The sequence below is a fragment of the Microtus pennsylvanicus genome, chromosome 3 (genome assembly GCF_037038515.1).
Source record: "Microtus pennsylvanicus isolate mMicPen1 chromosome 3, mMicPen1.hap1, whole genome shotgun sequence".
In the NCBI taxonomy this organism is placed as follows: domain Eukaryota; kingdom Metazoa; phylum Chordata; class Mammalia; order Rodentia; family Cricetidae; genus Microtus; species Microtus pennsylvanicus.
The window spans coordinates 4,140,792-4,158,051 of NC_134581.1; the positions used below are offsets into that span (position 1 = coordinate 4,140,792).

General features: G+C 46.8%; 1 protein-coding gene across 6 annotated transcripts in view; it reads right to left on the reverse strand.

Moving 5' to 3' along the window:
* Mobp (myelin associated oligodendrocyte basic protein) overlaps positions 1–17,260 on the reverse strand; it is a 35,598-nt gene that overhangs the window by 4,017 nt on the left and 14,321 nt on the right. For 2 of the 6 annotated variants that reach the window (XM_075964145.1, XM_075964143.1), the window contains 3 exons: positions 8,804–9,013; positions 8,320–8,595; positions 3,495–3,717 (listed from right to left, as the gene is read on the reverse strand). In XM_075964145.1, the coding sequence (XP_075820260.1) occupies position 3,717; positions 8,320–8,595; positions 8,804–9,009 (483 nt within the window). In that variant the 5' untranslated portion in view covers positions 9,010–9,013 and the 3' untranslated portion in view covers positions 3,495–3,716. Of the gene's footprint in view, positions 1–3,494; positions 3,718–8,278; positions 8,596–8,803; positions 9,014–17,260 lie in introns of all 6 variants that reach the window. The other 4 variants (XM_075964141.1, XM_075964142.1, XM_075964147.1 and 1 more) reach the window with 2 other exon arrangements.

The window sequence follows — 17,260 nt, forward strand, 5'->3', positions numbered from 1 at the left end:
CATCTCTCCAACCCCCTCTGATAGCATCCAGAGCCCCAAATCCAGGAGTAGGGCCAGCCACTTACAGGCTGGGTCTTCCCTCATCAATTAATGAAATCAAGGCAGCCTCCCCTCAGACATGCTCACAGCCCAACCTGATCTAGACAACCCCTCATTGAGACTGCATGTCAAGGCAGCCCCCTCCAATAGCCTCACAACCCAACCTGATCTAGACAATCCCTCACTGAGACTCTTCATGTCAAGTTGACAATCATCGGTACATTTACATTATTGTTTCATCGGCCAATACGAGCCCCATTGACCATGACATGGTAATGAGTAGACTGGCTATGAACTTGAGGGCCGACGCTTCTGTTTCTGTCTTTTAGATATAGTATAACAGTGTTTAGGTTTCTGGATTCCAAGGTAGATGGGCTCCTGTAAACTATGAGTGAAAAACAGAAATTCTTTCACCCCTACAAGACTTTAAATAAGGGGCTGACATCTTTTTTTTTTTTTCGAGACAGGGTTTCTCCGTAGCTTTTGGTTCCTGTCCTGGAACTAGCTCTTGTAGACCAGGCTGGCCTCGAACTCACAGAGATCCGCCTGCCTCTGCCTCCCAAGTGCTGAAATTAAAGGCGTGCGCCACCACCGCCCAGCAGGGGCTGACATCTTGAGACAACTAAATTATATATTTATGAATAAAATCATACAAACAAGTCTGATTTTGTTTTTAGTCATATAAGATTACTGCCCTGGGCCAGGCGGTAGTGGAATACATCTTTAATCCCAGTTCAAGACCAGCCTGGTCTATAGAGCAAATTCCAGGATAGGCTCCAAAACTATACAGAGAAACCCTGTCTCAAAGAGAGAGAGAGAGAGAGAGAGAAGGAGGAGGAGGAGGAGGAGGAGGAGGAGGAGGAGGAGGAGGAGGGAGGGAGGAAGAGAAAATACAAATTCATTCAAAAGTGAGAGGGGAGATTAGGATAAGCTTTGTAGAGGTGATTGGAGTGACATCTCTGTAGTCCTCCCTTCTGCCTTCATTCCTCCTGTCCCCAATGCCACCACCTCCCCACCACCCCAGTGTGAACTGGCTGCCTTGGGTCCTACATAAGGCACACAGGAAACTGATGCTTCAGACAAGGGCCACCCACACCCCACCATTGAACTCAAGAACTAGCTGTAATCTACAGTTCTCTTCTCTTTTTCCCCCTTTCCAATCAAAGGGCCCCTTGATTGATGGGGGTCCCCCTCACTGGTGTCCCCAAGCTCCCTCCTGGGTTCTTAGCTCCATCAGGTAATGGCCCTGTGCCTCTTCATCACACACACTACAGCCTCCTTCCCCAGAGCAGTGGGGGGGAGGGGCAGGAAGGGTTATGGTTTTTTGAGATAGGGGTTCTCTGTGTAGCCCTAGCTGTTCTGGAACTCGCTCTTGTAGACCAGGCTGGCCTCTGCCTCCCGAGTGTTGGATTAAAAGTGTGTGCCATCACGGTCCCTCAAGAGCATTTCAGTGTGGTCTAACAGCTCCCGAGTTACCGACTCAAGCCCTGTCTGCCCTCAACGTCCTTCAAGGCCAAGTTGAGGGTGCTGCATTTACACTCATGAATTCCTGCTCCTCTTTCCCAATTCCTTCACACAGAGGGGGCCCTGCCAAGGTCACCAGCAATTCTTTATGGACTACAATAGATGCCTCTGATTCCTCAAAAGAACTCATACTTTCGAACATTACTTTAAGGCTATTTTTAAAAACAAATAAACATTCTTCCAGTCAACAAGTATTTATTGAATCCATATTAGTCCCAGACAACTGAAGACCACACAAATCAGTTCTGGCAGACACGGGGTTTACATTAGGCAAGGCATTGACGCAAGAACTCAACAATAAGTAAGTGAACAGGATCATTCCAGAAGATGTAATCAAAACCTAGAGAGGCAGAGCCGGGTGACGTGGGAGAATCTCTGAGATGATATTTGAGCTGAGGGCACCTGCACATGAGCCATAGGCCAGAGCATGACAGGGTCTGAGCAGGAAGCTTGCAGCCCCAGGACGGGCACCGAGGATAGATGGCCACATTTGTTCGTGAGTACACAAGATAAAACAGAAAGAAGAAACCGTGAGGTCTTGCTGGGCCTGAAAACTGGCCAATAGTCCCCCAAAGTTAATCCCAACACACACACACACACGTGCACACACGCACACATACACACGTGTCCACAAGAGTCCAAGGCAATCTGAGGTGCTTCCATCTGGCCCTGTCTCCGTCCTCACAGCAAGTGTAGACGTGAGGTACACGCAAGTAGGGTGGGGTGGGGTGGGTTTCTGGGGTCCAGAACAAGAGTGCATACTCAGGATCATTCTTTCCCAGAAATCTGAGGCTACAGATCCTGGGGACAGACCAGAGCAAAGAGATGGAAATGAACCCCCAACCCTACTCACCCTATATAGTTGGGCCCAGATCCCCTTATGCGGGAACGGCCTTGAACTCAGGGAAGAAGTCTTGGATTTCTAGCTCCCTACTCCCCAACACACTCTTTACTCTCCTTTGCAGAAGGCCAAGTTCTGTCCCCGTTCTTCTTGATCTGTTTTTACCACAGACTTAGAAGTGGAGGGCCAGACAGGGAAAAGCCTGGGGTGCCAGGCCTCCTCTCCCCCCAGGAGTTTGGAGATTTGGATTGGAAGACAGAACTCCGATCACTCTTTCTAGACCTGTGCAATTGTCTAGAGACATCTACCTGGGCTCAGGGTCCCTCACGGAAGGGCAGAGGCTGAAGCCATAAGACCTTTCTAAGTTTTCTAATCTGAAAACAATTGGAGCTGTGCTGGTGACAGAGCCATGCAGGTGACACAGAACTATCCAGGTGAGTGCTAACTCTACAGGTGACAGAGCCCAGGTGACGGCTACCTGTACAGGTGACATGATTCCAAAGGCAGTGCTTTAAAGAAGGTGTTCTCACCCAGACCTGAGCAGGAGTTGATGCTCACTGTGCCCTGTGTGAGAATGGAGACAGAGGCCTGCAGAGGGAGGCAGAGGTTGCTGCTTTCCTCTGTTTCTGATACAGGTTAGCTACATCTGACTTAACATGACTCTAGAGACATCTTAGCATTTAAGGATCACATGACAATTTGTACCTTATCTGAAAATCACCCGGACCTTCACCAGCGTGCACTCTGGCTCCGGCCCTGAGCGTCCACTCTGGCTCCGGCCCTGAGTGTCCACTCTGGCTCTGGCTCTGAGTAAGGTCGTTCAACAGAAAGCACATGGCATAGGAACAGGAGGAGGCAGACAGAGAGTTAGGAAGGGAAAGGTTGAAGGATACAGGGATACAGCGGAATAAAGAGACGGAGGAATATGTGTGGATTAGCTCTGCAGACCTTTGTCAATGACCCTGGAGGCATCGCGCACCTGCCAGAGAGCAAAGGGCTGCAGATGAGACCAAAAGACCCCTCTCCTGAGCTCTGGAGCCCAAGGGTCCTCTCAGGTCTCAGTGACTATGGTACAAAGGGCCCCCCTCACCTCCAGGCAGGCTGCCCTGAGGCTCCCACACCGTGAGGACTGAGGGCATCTGTAGCTGTCACGTCAGCAGGCGTCTGACCCTGCTTCATCCTTGAGACCAGATAGTTTGTCTGAGGGCAGATGGCTTGCGAAGTAGTAAGTCCACAGGCGGAGGCCGTCCATTCACGGGAAATCCCTTCTCAGTTACTTTTTTCTTGGGGTTGACCTGCTCCTCCTTTTCAATCTGATTTACAAAGAGAAAAAGAAAATTTCATGAACTGGCAAGTGGTGTCCACTTCCTGAGCAGTATTTAATACAACTGTGACTTCATGGACCTTTCTCAACGATGTATTTATTTTTATTGTGTGTGGGTGGAAGAGAGAGAGGGCGCGTGCACACACGCGTGGGAGCACCATGTGCATGCAGTTTCCACAGATCCCAAAAGGGGCACCAGAACAGAAGTTACAATTTTGAGCCACCATGTGGGATGCTGCAGACTGAACTCAGGTCCTACAAGAGAAGGAGGGACTTTTAACCACTGGGCTCTGGTGCTATTTTTCTCCTCAGAAATCGGCTTTAGAGCCCCTCTCTTGGTTTCTCAACTCTTGTCGTCTTTGGCCAAAACAGACACGATTTTTTTTTCTGGATTGAGCCTAGGAAAGTTAATAGTTTTTTTAAAATCCTTCTGTTTCTATGCATAATGATTTTTGGTTTCCCGGTTATTTGTCGTAAGAAGTTTTGCAAGACAGAAGGCAGTTACAGTACACTCCACTCCTAGATCAAAAACAAAAAGCATTTTACTGCTTGTGATGGTTGATCTTCACTGTCAACTTGCCTGGATTTGAGTCACCAAAGAAACAAACCTCCGTGTCTATGGGGGTGTCCCCAGAAAGGTTTAAAGGAAAAGACTCAGCCTGAGTGTGGGGGGCACCAGCTCATGGGCTGGGTCCCTAGGACAAATAAGAAGGAGAAAGAGAGCTGAGAACCAATGTTCATCTCTCTCTGCTTCCTGACTGCGGACACCATGTGACCAGCCGCCTCACGCTCTTGCCACCATACCGTGATACAGGATGGACTGTGTCCCTTCAAACTGTGAGTCAAAGCGAGCCTTCCTAACGCTGCTTCCCCAGATACCTTGTCACAGCAATGAAAGCAGTGACGGAAGTCACGGCCGTAAACATAAACATGCTCACATACGTGTAGACTATGTGAACTCTGTTATAAAATTCTGACCAGGTTAACCTGTCCCTAGTTTGATAGCAACATTTAATAAATTGATTACAAATAATGTAGGCCCAGCCAAGTCCTGGTCACAGGTTATCTAAAAACTTAAACTCAAGCCTGATGCTGAAGGTGGCAGACTGTGAGGCCGCATTTGGTCTGAGTCACTAACATCAGCCAAACCCTGAGTTGGGCTCTGGAGGGTGAGTGTAAGATGGCCTGAACCTGATTAACACACAGTCCTACAAGGGGACACAGGCAAACAAACCCATGCACAAGGGTAAATGTGTCAAGAAGGCCCAGCACAGGACAGTCATCTACTCAGCAGGAAGTGTGAGCGGTCGTGAGACCAACGGCTCTGCCAGGGCTCCTTACCACTGATGATAACGGCAACTCCCTAGATGCAAGAGAGGGATGCTCTGCCTGCAGGAGATGCCTGACAATCATCTTTGCCAACCAAGCAAAAGAGGAAGATTAGAGGATGGTGGCCCATGAGAGTCAATCCTCATGTAAAATGCTCTCATTTTACTCTGGTGTAGCTATGAAAGTTTTAAATCAAAAAGATTTTCCATTTAGCAGGGCAGTGGGCTCCCTCCAGGAACAGACAGGCTCTAAAGGCTTGTCAGAGTCGAATTCATCCCATAACCTGAGTCCAAGCACTCCAGTGTATTTTCTCCCTGAACACCAGGGTCATGTCAGTATCTAAGGATCAACAATTGATGATGTCAGTATCTAAGGACCAACAATTGATGATGTCAGTATCTAAGGACCAACAATTGATGATGTCAGTATCTAAGGACCAACAATTGATGATGTCAGTATCTAAGGACCAACAATTGATGATGTCAGTATCTAAGGACCAACAATTGGTGATGTCAGTATCTAAGGACCAACAATTGATGATGTCAGTATCTAAGGATCAACAATTGATGATGTCAGTATCTAAGGACCAACAATTGATGATGTCAGTATCTAAGGACCAACAATTGATGATGTCAGTATCTAAGGACCAACAATTGCTGCCACAGAAAGTCTATCAGGGATTAGGATGTCTGTTAGTATCCCGAAGCACGTCTGGGGCCATTCTCTAGCTTGGCAGAAAACCTTGAAGACACTAAGCCATATTTCAAAATATGTTTTCAGTATAGATAGAAGTTCAAAACATACACACTTAAGTATCCAGATTGAAATAGAAAATTCACAGCTGTCTCTACTGAAAGACATGATTATGATGTATAAAATCCAGGCTCTACTAGCAAAAGCTAAAATAAGTGAAATCACAATACATAAATCAAAGTACAAAAATAAATTATCTTATTTTTTACTGTTATTAATGGACAGAGGAAACTGAATGTATAAAAAGATACTTTTTATTGTGTGGCCTGATTTCCCTGGGCTGTGGATCTAATCTCATAGAGTAACAGTATCTTACAGTGGCAGCTCTGTAATCTTGGGACCTTCAGATTAAGTCCCAAATCTTAAAGACGTGGAAAAGAATAAACTGGAGGGACATGCCAGGACCACCGCCCGTCCAGAAAGAGATGCTCCTACCTTCCACTGCGACGCCAGAAACCAAGCCACTCTTTTCTAAAATCAGATTATTCTCTGCTTTCTGGAGAAGAGCTATTCAAAAGTCTTATCATAGATCTAAAAAGGTCTTTGTCCAAATTGTTTGACCCCTCCACACAATACCTCAGGATCAGCATCATCTCTGAAAGCGTGTCAGCTTCAGAAAATCTCCTTTTAAGCCTTTTTTAAAGGTCTGGCCTCGCTGCCCTGATTGAGTGTAAGTTGTTCCCATTAATTAACGCCTCTGATTTGAGATCAATCAGATCAATAAAGGTAACAATACCCATTCTACTGTGCTGCCTTAGGACCTCTGAGTTCAGAGAAGGGAAAACGAGTATCTTGGGCGGGGCTCAGAGGGTGCATGAGAGCCTTGGACAGTAGGAAGCTGGTCCTGATTCCCAGGGAGGTAGGACACACACACAGCCTGTGGAGACACCTTGGCTGATGTCTCTGAGTCTGGTGACCATAATGAGTGAGGCTGGGTCCAAACAACCCTGTGTCTGAGATGGAATTTACCCTCATTGTCTTCTGTGTCCTTTCCTTTCCAGCTTGAACTCCAACGACCTAAAATGTCACGGACTGACTTTCCATAAAAGGCTGCCTCTCCTGTATAAACTCACAGCCTCAGCTCTAGATTTTCCAGCCCCTTCTATGTATCAGAAGTTAGCTGGCTGAACCAACCTCTCACTGCAACCTCTTGGAGGGATTTTATGACCAGTCAACCTGGATTCACTTCTCCGCTAAGCTTTTAGTGAGCCGTAGCCAGCTAGTCCCTTTGCTAGGTGAAACTCTTGACCTTGCATCTTGCCAATGCTTTCATTTGGGGACATCACAATCCTGGCAGCTGCCAAAGATGATGTGGGTCCTTTATTTAGGAATATCTAAGAAAGGCTGTTTACTGTGTCTGAAAATGAAGACACCCCCAAACTTCACTGGTGACCTGTGAATGAGCTCTCAGGAGGGTTCTAGAAGGCTGCACAGGGGCTGAGCAGCAGAGCAGAGAGGAAGTAGGCACAGCTGGTGCTCACCACTGACTCAACAAGCAAATCTATTTCCAAATATTAAAATGTTGTTGCCAGGGAACAGTGAAGTTTTTGTCTTCCTTATGTTTTGTGGTAGACCTAAAACTGTACCAAAAAAATAAATAAATAAATAAAGTCTGTAGAGAAGAAGAGAAAAGGAGGAAGAGGAGGGTTTGTTCAACACCAAACATGGCATCCATGCATTCTTGGATCTAAAACAGGAGGATCTTAATGAGTTTACAGAGTAAGCTCCAGGCTAGCCTGAACTATGGTGTGAGACCATGTCTCAAAAAGAAGAAACGGGTCCTTCTGAGGTAGAGCAGGACAGAGCCTCCCTGGCCATCCTTCTCCAATTTGCCCACTCCAACCTAACTTTCTGAGAAGCCTCAGGCTCCCATGGCAGAGCTGGGACGGTTCTGTTTGGGGCTCCCACAGTCCACAGACCTCCTGAGTAAAGCAGTATTGCAATGTTTGTACCGTGACCAGATGGTCTCTTCCTTGATACAAAGAAATCACAGGTTATATTCCTCTCCCCAGTACAGCATATCAAACCTTATAGATGCCAGTACGGTTTGCTGAGTGACAGACTGAGCAAACAAAGGAGTGCCATTGCTTCGGGGGCTAATATGTGATGACGTGTGTCAGGAGGGTGAGCAAACGGAGCACTGGGCTCGCTCCTTCCACACATGCCCAGGTACAGAGTCTCCTCTCCTTCTCTCTGAGGCACAAAGCAGCAGCACGGATCTACTCCGTATTCCTTGCCTGCCACTGTGGTCAACAAATACTATGCGCTGGTAAATTAGTGGCCTGCAGTCCTGCGGGATGGCACAGACACAGCCATCTGAAGTGAGGACTGAGAACATCGGGGAGGAAAAACAGAAGCCACGCCAGGTGTTTCAAACAAGAGGGGGTTTAATGGAGGGAGTGGATTATACAGGCTTGGTACTGTGGAGAGGTCCCCCAGGTTAGTACACGCGGAGAGCAGCTACTGACCTCAGGCTAGGGGGGAGACAAAAGGCAAGAGATGGTGTTACCAGAACCTAGGAGCTCTGGTGGGAGACCCCCCACGGCTGGTGCCTGGCCCTCTGAGGGGGCTGCTGCGTGCTGGTGGCTTGGACTTCTGAGGGGGCTTCTGCTTGACTGGTGGTGGTCGGACCTCTGGGCGGGGTCGCGGCTGGCGCTCAGTCCTCGAAGGGGACCTTGGCTTGGCTGGCCTCGGAGGGGACTTTGGCTTGGCTGGCGGCGCTCTGACCACCACGGGGGACGCAGCTGGCTGGAGCTTGGGCTTCTGGGGGGACCTGGCACGGCGGCTGGTGCAGAGAGGGCCAAAAGAAGCTGGAGGCTGCGGCTGGCCCGGGCTCTGCACCTTGCTTAAGGGATGCTGGCAGGAGCTAGAAACAGCAGGAAAGCCTTGCCCTCCCGCCCGCCTTCTGCTTGCCCTCCAGCGCCTTCCTAAGAGAGCTGACAGTCACGGAGCAGGGGAATGTGGCTCAGACCTGGCCCAGAGCCCACGCTCACCTGGTCTTCTGGCAAGCGCAGCAGATCCAATCTTCCTCCTTCTTCTGGTAGAAGCAGCCGCTCTTGCAGATGCTGTACTTGCGGTCCACGATCTCACGCTTGGAGTTGAGGAAGGTGAAGGGTGGACAACAGTGGATGCTGAAGTGCTCCGAGAACTTCTGATTCTTGGAGAGCCTGGGGCCCTCCTTGGCCATTTTCTGACTCATCTCACTGGAAACCATCGATGTGGGGAAGGGGGAAACACAAAACAGCCAATCAGGGAGGGCGCTTTTGCTTCAAGTCCACGCTGGACACTGCTTTGTGGAACAAATATGCAGAACTCAGGTGAAGGGGTGTGTGTGTGTGTGTGTGTGTGTGTGTGTGTGTGTGTGTGTGTGATGTGTGCGTGCGCTGCTGTTTCATATGTGTGTTGGGCCATACTGTGTGTGCAGGCGTATGTGCATTCGTGAGCACACGCATGTGGAAGTCAGAAGTTAACATCAGGTGTCCTCAATATGACTCCACCTCATAGATTAAGGCAGGTCTCTCACTGAAACCAGGGCCCACTGGTTATACTAAGTTGCCTAGCTAGTTTGCTCCAAGGCTCTCCTGTCTCTACCTCCTGGTGCTGGAACTAGAGGCAGGCTGCCAAACCTGCTCACCCAGTCTGTATGTGGATCCTGGGGACCAGAGTCTAGATTTACAACAGGTCTTTCCTCCAACAAGCAAAATGGGTTTGTTGTTAAAACATTAATCATAGGGTTAGAACCATAATCAATGTTTGTGTGTGTGCATGTGTGTGTATGCGCGCGCGTGTGCGCGCATCGTGGTGATGTACACGTGCATGTGGGTGCTTGCACACAAGCATGTGGAGGACTAGAGACATCGGGTTTGGTCCTCAAGAGCCATTCTTTACTTTCTATTTTATTTAATTAATTAATTTTCTTTCTTATTTTTGAAACGGAGTTTCTTTCTAGTCTGGAACTCATGAAGCAGGCTAGACGGGCTGCCAGTGAGCCCCAGGGATCAGCCTGCCGCTGACTCCCCCAGCACTGGAGTTACAAGCATGCCCTACCATACCATGGTTTTTTAAATCTATGTTCTGGGGGCTGAACTCAGATCTTCACGCTTATAAAGCAAGCACTGAGCCATCTCTTCAGTCCTTCATACAATTAACAAATACAACAATGGAAGACTATCCTTCTGGGCGGTGGTGGCACAGGCCTTTCATCCCAGCACTCAAGAATTGTGAGTTCAAGGCCAGCCTGGTCTACAAAGTGAGTTCCAGGACAGCCAGGGCTACATAGAGATTTGACTCTCAAAGCAAAGTGCTGAGCAAAAGAAACCAGACATACAAAGAAAATGCCAGCTCTCTCTTTAGATGAGGTCCCCAAATAAGTGAAACTGACCTGCGGTGTGAGGAAGCGGAGCATGGCTACATGTGGAATTCGCAGGGCTGAAACCCTTCCTTGAAGGAAGGAGACGGACACAGTACTAAGACACAAATGAATAGTGCTAATCGCTGGGAGACACAAACACTAATAGTGCTAATCGCTGGGAGGCACAAACACTAACTACTAATAGCACAGACACACAAACACTAACTACTAATAGCACAGAGACACAAACACTAACTACTAATAGCACAGAGACACAAACACTAACTACTAATAGCACAGAGACACAAACACTAACTACTAATAGCACAGAGACACAAACACTAATAGTGCTAACACAGCACATGGGAGCTCGGATGACTTCATCAAGAGTTGACAAAGGTGCACGGGTGGTGAACATCCCAGCTCTCAGCACGTTCAAACTCTCTCTCTCTCTCTCTCTCTCTCTCTCTCTCTCTCTCTCTCTCTCTCTCTCTCACACACACACACACACACACACACACACCTCCAGCACTCCAGGAGGTGAAGAAAGAAGAATCGAGAGTTCAAGGTCATCCTTGACTAAATAGGAAGTTCAAGGCTTGTGGTAGAACATTATTTTAAGGTGTGTGACTTGTTTATGCTGGGGAACACTTGCTCAAGGATGTAAGGACGTGTTGCTTTTGTTTATGCTGCATTTGTTTAACTGTGTGAGGCTGTGTTACCGCACCTGTCTAAAACACCTGGTGGTCTAATAAAGAGATGACTGGCCAATAGTGAGGGAGGAGAAAGGATAGGCAGGGCTGGCAGGCAGAGAGGTTAAATAGAAGAAGAAACGAGGGGAAAAAAAGGAGCAAGAAAGCACGGAGAGGAGGACGTCAGGGGTCAGCCACCCAGCCAGAAACAGAGTAAAAGTAAGATACACAGAAGTAAGAAAAGGAAAAAGCTCAGAGGCAAAGAAGCCAAGAATAATTTAAGTTAAGAAAAGCTAGCAAGAAACAGGCCAACCTAACTAAGGCCAGGCATTCATAACTAAGAATAAGCTTCCATGTATGGTTTATTTGGGAACTGCGTGGAGGCCCCCCAAAGAGTAAAAAAGCCAAAAGAGTGAAGATAACAACAGAGAACCTGTCTTGAAATATAAAACAAAACTAACAAAAACAGTAGTTGTGCAGGTAAGGTGGCTGGGCAGGCAAGTCTGATGACCTTGCGTTCAATCCCCAGAAACCACAGTCCAGAGAACTGACTTTCAGAGGCTGCCCTGCATGTCTGTCTCAAAAAAGGTTTTCATCCAGGCACGGTGGTGCACACCTGTAGTATGTAAGGCAAAGGCTGTACCGGAGCACACCAAAGTTTTGCACAGTAATCACACACCAATGAAAATAAAAGAACATCAAAAAAATCCATATTGGAACCTAGAAAACGTGGATGAATGAAAATAATGGACTCTGAGATTCTCACTTCCTAGTGAGCCACCATAAACATCTAAACCCTTTTCCCTCGAGGCTGGAGGGATGGCTCTGCACTTAGGAGCACTGGCTGCTCTTCTAGAGGACCCAGGTTCAATTCCCAGCACCCATGGCACCTCACAGCTCTCTGTAACTCCAGTTCCAGATTTGCTGCTTTCTTCTGATTTCTACAGGAACCAGGTACACACATGTAAATAGACATGCATGCAGGCAAAACACCTGTACACATAAGAAGCAATTTAAAAAAATTAAAAAATACACAGTAAAGAGAAAGAAGACAATGCCTTACTTTTCAAATTTATACACTACAGTTGGGCATTATTACTTTTTAGTTTAATGTCATAGACTTTGTTCTTACATAAGTTTATCAATGATTTTTTAATCTGTTGTCAAATTTCCAAATGTATAAAATATTTTTTTTTTTTTTGGTTTTTCGAGACAGGGTTTCTCTGTGGTTTTGGAGCCTGTCCTGGAACTAGCTCTTGTAGACCAGGCTGGTCTCGAACTCACAGAGATCCACCTGCCTCTGCCTCCGGAGTGCTGGGATTAAAGGCGTGCGCCACCACCGCCCGGCTTAAAATATTTTTGTTATATTGATGTCTCATGTCAATGTGTTAGCTAAGAAGAGTAACCACATGATACTGGCCTAGTGTGTATTAAGTATTTGCTAGAGCCCCATATTTGATTTAAAACATTGCTTGTTTCTGGAAACAGTTTGCAATTATCTAGTATCCTCATTAGCTTTAACTGCCAACTTGACACAGCCCAGAGGCTCCAGGAAGGGAGTCTCAACTTACAGACTGCTCAGATCAGATTGCCTGTGGCATGTCTGTGGGGGACTGTGTTGATTGCTCATTGCTGCAGGAAAGCCACTGTGGGCAGCACCATTCCCTAGGCAGTGGTCCTGGGCTGTATGAGAAAACTAGCTGAGCATGAGGCATGAGCCTGAGAGGAAGCCATCAATCAGCATCCGTCCATGGCTTCTGCTGCACATTCCTGCCCAGGCTCTTTCCACGATTTCCTTCAATGGCAGACTATTTTTTTTGGATACTGAATAAAATCTTTTCTTCCCTCAGTTGCTCTTAGTCAGAGATTTATCACAGCAAGAGAATAAAAGGAGTCCTCATGGTAAAGGTTATTTTTTTTTAATGCACACCAGTGTAATCGGACAATTTAGTCCTGGGTGTAGTAGTTATTTTGGATCACGGTTCAGTCTCACAGAGAAGGTGATCCAACTCAAACTGCTGTTCCCATCTCCCAAGAAACAGGATCATTCCCAGCCCCTGGACCTCATCACATAGCCTCTGCCTGGTCCCTTCCCACTACACAGCTCACCTTGCCTGCGTGAGACCCTGCCCAAAGGGAAGGCTTCTCTCAGAGTCTTTCCAGAACCTTCCCTTTTCCTAATCAGTAAGGCTCTCCCCTCCCTCTTTGTGGCCTGACCTCTGATATAATTCTAGAAGATCTAAAGGCAGAAGCATGCGCACACCCAGGGAGATGCAGTGTGAGGGGGAAATAGCAGAATAGCAGAAAGAGTCATATCCACAGCAGCAACAAAATCCTGAAATACACAGAAATAGAGAGAAAACTAAAATGTATAAGCTTGGGAGGGAAATGGGAGGCGGTGGCGGGGAGGAGGCAGAAATCCTTAATAAATAAATAAATTAAAAAAATAAAATAGAATAAAAAAATAAAATGTATAAGCTTCAATGGGGAGAAAATTAAGGCTGCAGCGATAATAAGATGAATAAATTAAAAGCTGTATGTAGACGGTAACTGTCTGTATCATAAAGAAAAGAGTTTCCAAAGACAACTCATGCACGCTGGGCACTCTTCTCACTAGCACCAAAGACTTTACATGCAGAGTTCCGTCTGCACCAGCAGAGCAGATGAGGGACTCTCTGGTAGCCCCTTAGCATGTGGCACTCACAAGGAGCAGATGCCAAGGAATCATGGAGAAGAGTCTAAACCCCAAAATCACATAATGGAGAATGGGAAGTGAGGACAAAGTCCCTCCCGCAGCCAAGAAGCTCCTTGCACTCAGTGGCTGCTGGAGAGGTAGCACAGTGTAACATCATCTATATCACCACGCTTAAAGGCAGGCTTCACGCTCCGGAGCAGCTGGCCAACACAAATTAGATTCCACTTTTTTGGTGGTGGGTAAAGGGGAATGAATAAATTAAAATACATTGTATGCACACCTTTAACCCCAGCACTCGGGAGGCAGAAACAAGTGGATCTCTGTGAGTTTGAGGTGAGCCTGGTCTACAGAGCAAGTTCCAGGACAGGTTCCAAAGCTACAGAGAAACCCTGTCTGGAAAAAAAGAAAAACAAACTTCTCAAAAAAATAAATAAAAATATTAAAAGTGAAATAAATTCTGTTTTAAAATCTGAAAAAAAGTAACAATTGTTCTCACACCATGCATGTATCAAAATGTGCCCTGAGAGCCAGAGTTTAAAATGATCTGACACACTGTAATGCCAAGACCGGACCGGACAGCATGGGGGTCATCACTAAAGGTCATCCTTGGCTACATAGCGAGCTCCAGGCCAGCTCAGTCCTCATGACGCTACTTTATGTTTTACAACATATTTAGTAACATGCAACATATTACAGCATACTACAATAAATACCACAGATTTTACAGCAAATTAACTAATAAAATAAAGAAACACGAAACAGTGCAGTGATGGCCTAAAACTAGACAGATGCGGGGGGGGGGGGGGAATGAAAACTCCAAAGCAGATCCACGTGCACAAGAAAATGTAGTGTGTGGCAAAGATGTCCTAAGTCAATATCAGAAGAAAGGGATTCTTCATCAAGAAAGCTAGCACAGGGGCTGGAGAGATGGCTCAGAGGTTAAGAGCATTGCCTACTCTTCCAAAGGTCCTGAGTTCAATTCCCAGCAACCACATGGTGGCTCACAACCATCTGTAATGAGGTCTGGTGCTCTCTTCTGGCCTGCACCACAGACAGAACATTGTCTACATAATAAATAAATAAATAAATAAATAAATAAATAAATAAATATTTTTTAAAAAAGAAAGCTAGCACAGTTAGTACAGCTTGTTATGGCTAAAGGGATCAAAATTAAGCTACTCCCCATCAAAAGACACAGTACTGCAGCCAAAAGAAGCAACATTAGAACAATACAACACATCATATATGAAAATTTTAAAAATTTCTCCATGGACATTTTGCCCGCATGTAAGTGTATGCACCACGTGCATGCCTAGTGCCCACAGAGACCAGAACGGGCATCGGATTCCCTGAAACGGGAATTGTGAGGGTTGTGACCCACGGTGTAGATCCTAGGAATCAAATGGGAAGCCTCCATTGGAACAGAGGTGCTCTCAGTTACTGAACCGTCTCTCCAGCCCCAAAACCAGCGCTCTTGGTTACTGAACCATCTCTCCAGCGCTCTTGGTTACTGAACCATCTCTCCAGCGCTCTTGGTTACTGAACCATCTCTCCAGCCCCAAAACCAGCGCTCTTGATTACTGAACCATCTCTCCAGCCCCAAAACCAGCGCTCTTGATTACTGAACTGTCTCTCCAGTGCTCTTGGTTACTGAACCATCTCTCCAGCCCCAAACCAGCGCTCTTGATTACTGAACTGTCTCTCCAGCCCCCAAACTAGCGCTCTTGATTACTGAACCATCTCTCCAGCCCCAAAACCAGTGCTCTTGATTACTGAACCATCTCTCCAGCCCCAAAACCAGTGCTCTTGATTACTGAACTGTCTCTCCAGCGCTCTTGGTTACTGAACCGTCTCTCCAGCGCTCTTGGTTACTGAACCATCTCTCCAGCGCTCTTGGTTACTGAACCATCTCTCCAGCGCTCTTGGTTACTGAACCATCTCTCCAGCCCCAAAACCAGCGCTCTTGATTACTGAACCATCTCTCCAGCCCCAAAACCAGCGCTCTTGATTACTGAACTGTCTCTCCAGTGCTCTTGGTTACTGAACCATCTCTCCAGCCCCAAACCAGCGCTCTTGATTACTGAACTGTCTCTCCAGCCCCCAAACTAGCGCTCTTGATTACTGAACCATCTCTCCAGCCCCAAAACCAGTGCTCTTGGTTACTGAACCGTCTCTCCAGCGCTCTTGGTTACTGAACTGTCTCTCCAGCGCTCTTGGTTACTGAACCGTCTCTCCAGCGCTCTTGGTTACTGAACCGTCTCTCCAGCGCTCTTGGTTACTGAACCGTCTCTCCAGCCCCAAACTCTCACATTTTTGCCAGTCTGATAGGTGAAGAGTTTTGTAATACAGGCTGAACAAAGAAAATTTAATTTCAGGATGGTTTGAATGTGCAAACCCTGTAAGCATAATGTGCTGTATCAACAAATCAAAGGGAAGATATGGCCAGGGGTATTTTAAGGAAGCATCAACTGGGGGGACTGGGTGGTGGTTCAGCTGGACCTAAGGACCTGAGTTCAGTCCCCAGAGCCCACATAGAACTGCCCAGACAGTGTGTGTCTATAATCCCAGCATTCCTACAGCAAAATGGGAGGTGGGCACAGGAGAGTCCCAGGAGACCCATGGGCCGGCTAGCCTGGGCATCAGAGACCAGGAAAAAGACCCTGTCCCAAATAGAGTGGAAGATGAATACCCACGCGTGAAGTTGTCATCTGACTCCTGTGTCCATATTCACACACAGACATACACACACATACAAATTAACTACTAAAATAAGTTAAAAAGAATTGCTCAGTGAAACTCAGTGTCCACTCCTGACCAACCTCTCACTAAGGTAAGAACAGGATGTGATGTCTAAAAAGCATGACGTCCTAGTCAGACCTGAAGAAGAAGGCCACCACTGGCCACCACCGTCAACCAACATACTGTTTGAAATCCTACAAACGAACATCTTTAATTTAATTGTGTTGAGGAGTTAGCCCCGTCAGTGAAGCGTTCACGAGCCACACGTAAAGACCGAATTAATCCCCTAGGACCCATGTTTTAAAAGCACGAAATAAAAAGGCAGCCAGGCGCAGTGGTGTGTCTGTAATCGCAGCAGTGGGACAGCGGAAACCAAAGATTCCTTGGGGCTTGCTGACCAGTCACCCCGGCATACTCCGTGGGTTCCAGGTAAATGTGGAAGAGACTGTCACAAACAACAGCGCAAACACTGTCCTGAGGGATGAGACTCAAGGTTGGCCTCTGGTCTCTACACACACACACACACACACACACACACGATCATGTAACATACATACACATACCAAAATATTCTCACACTGTCACACTCTACAAACAATCAAACAGAGAAAGAGAGACAGAGAAAGTCCAACAAAATTCCCAACACAGGGACTGAGATGGCTCAGTGATTTAAGATAATGGCTGCCCTTCCAGAGGACCCAGACTTGATGTCCAGCACCCATGTGGCAGCTCACAACAATCTCTGTGGCAACTTCAGCTCTGTGGAATCTGGTGGCCTCTTCTGACCTCTGCAGGCACCAGGCATAAACATGGTACATAGACATATGTGTAGACAATTGCCCGTGCACATAAAAAATAATAAATAAATTGAAAGTATTTTCAAAAAGATCCCTGACATAGGTCAACATACAAGAATGCAAATATTTGTAATGTATTATATATTATATTGCTAGATATATAGTATAGTATATAA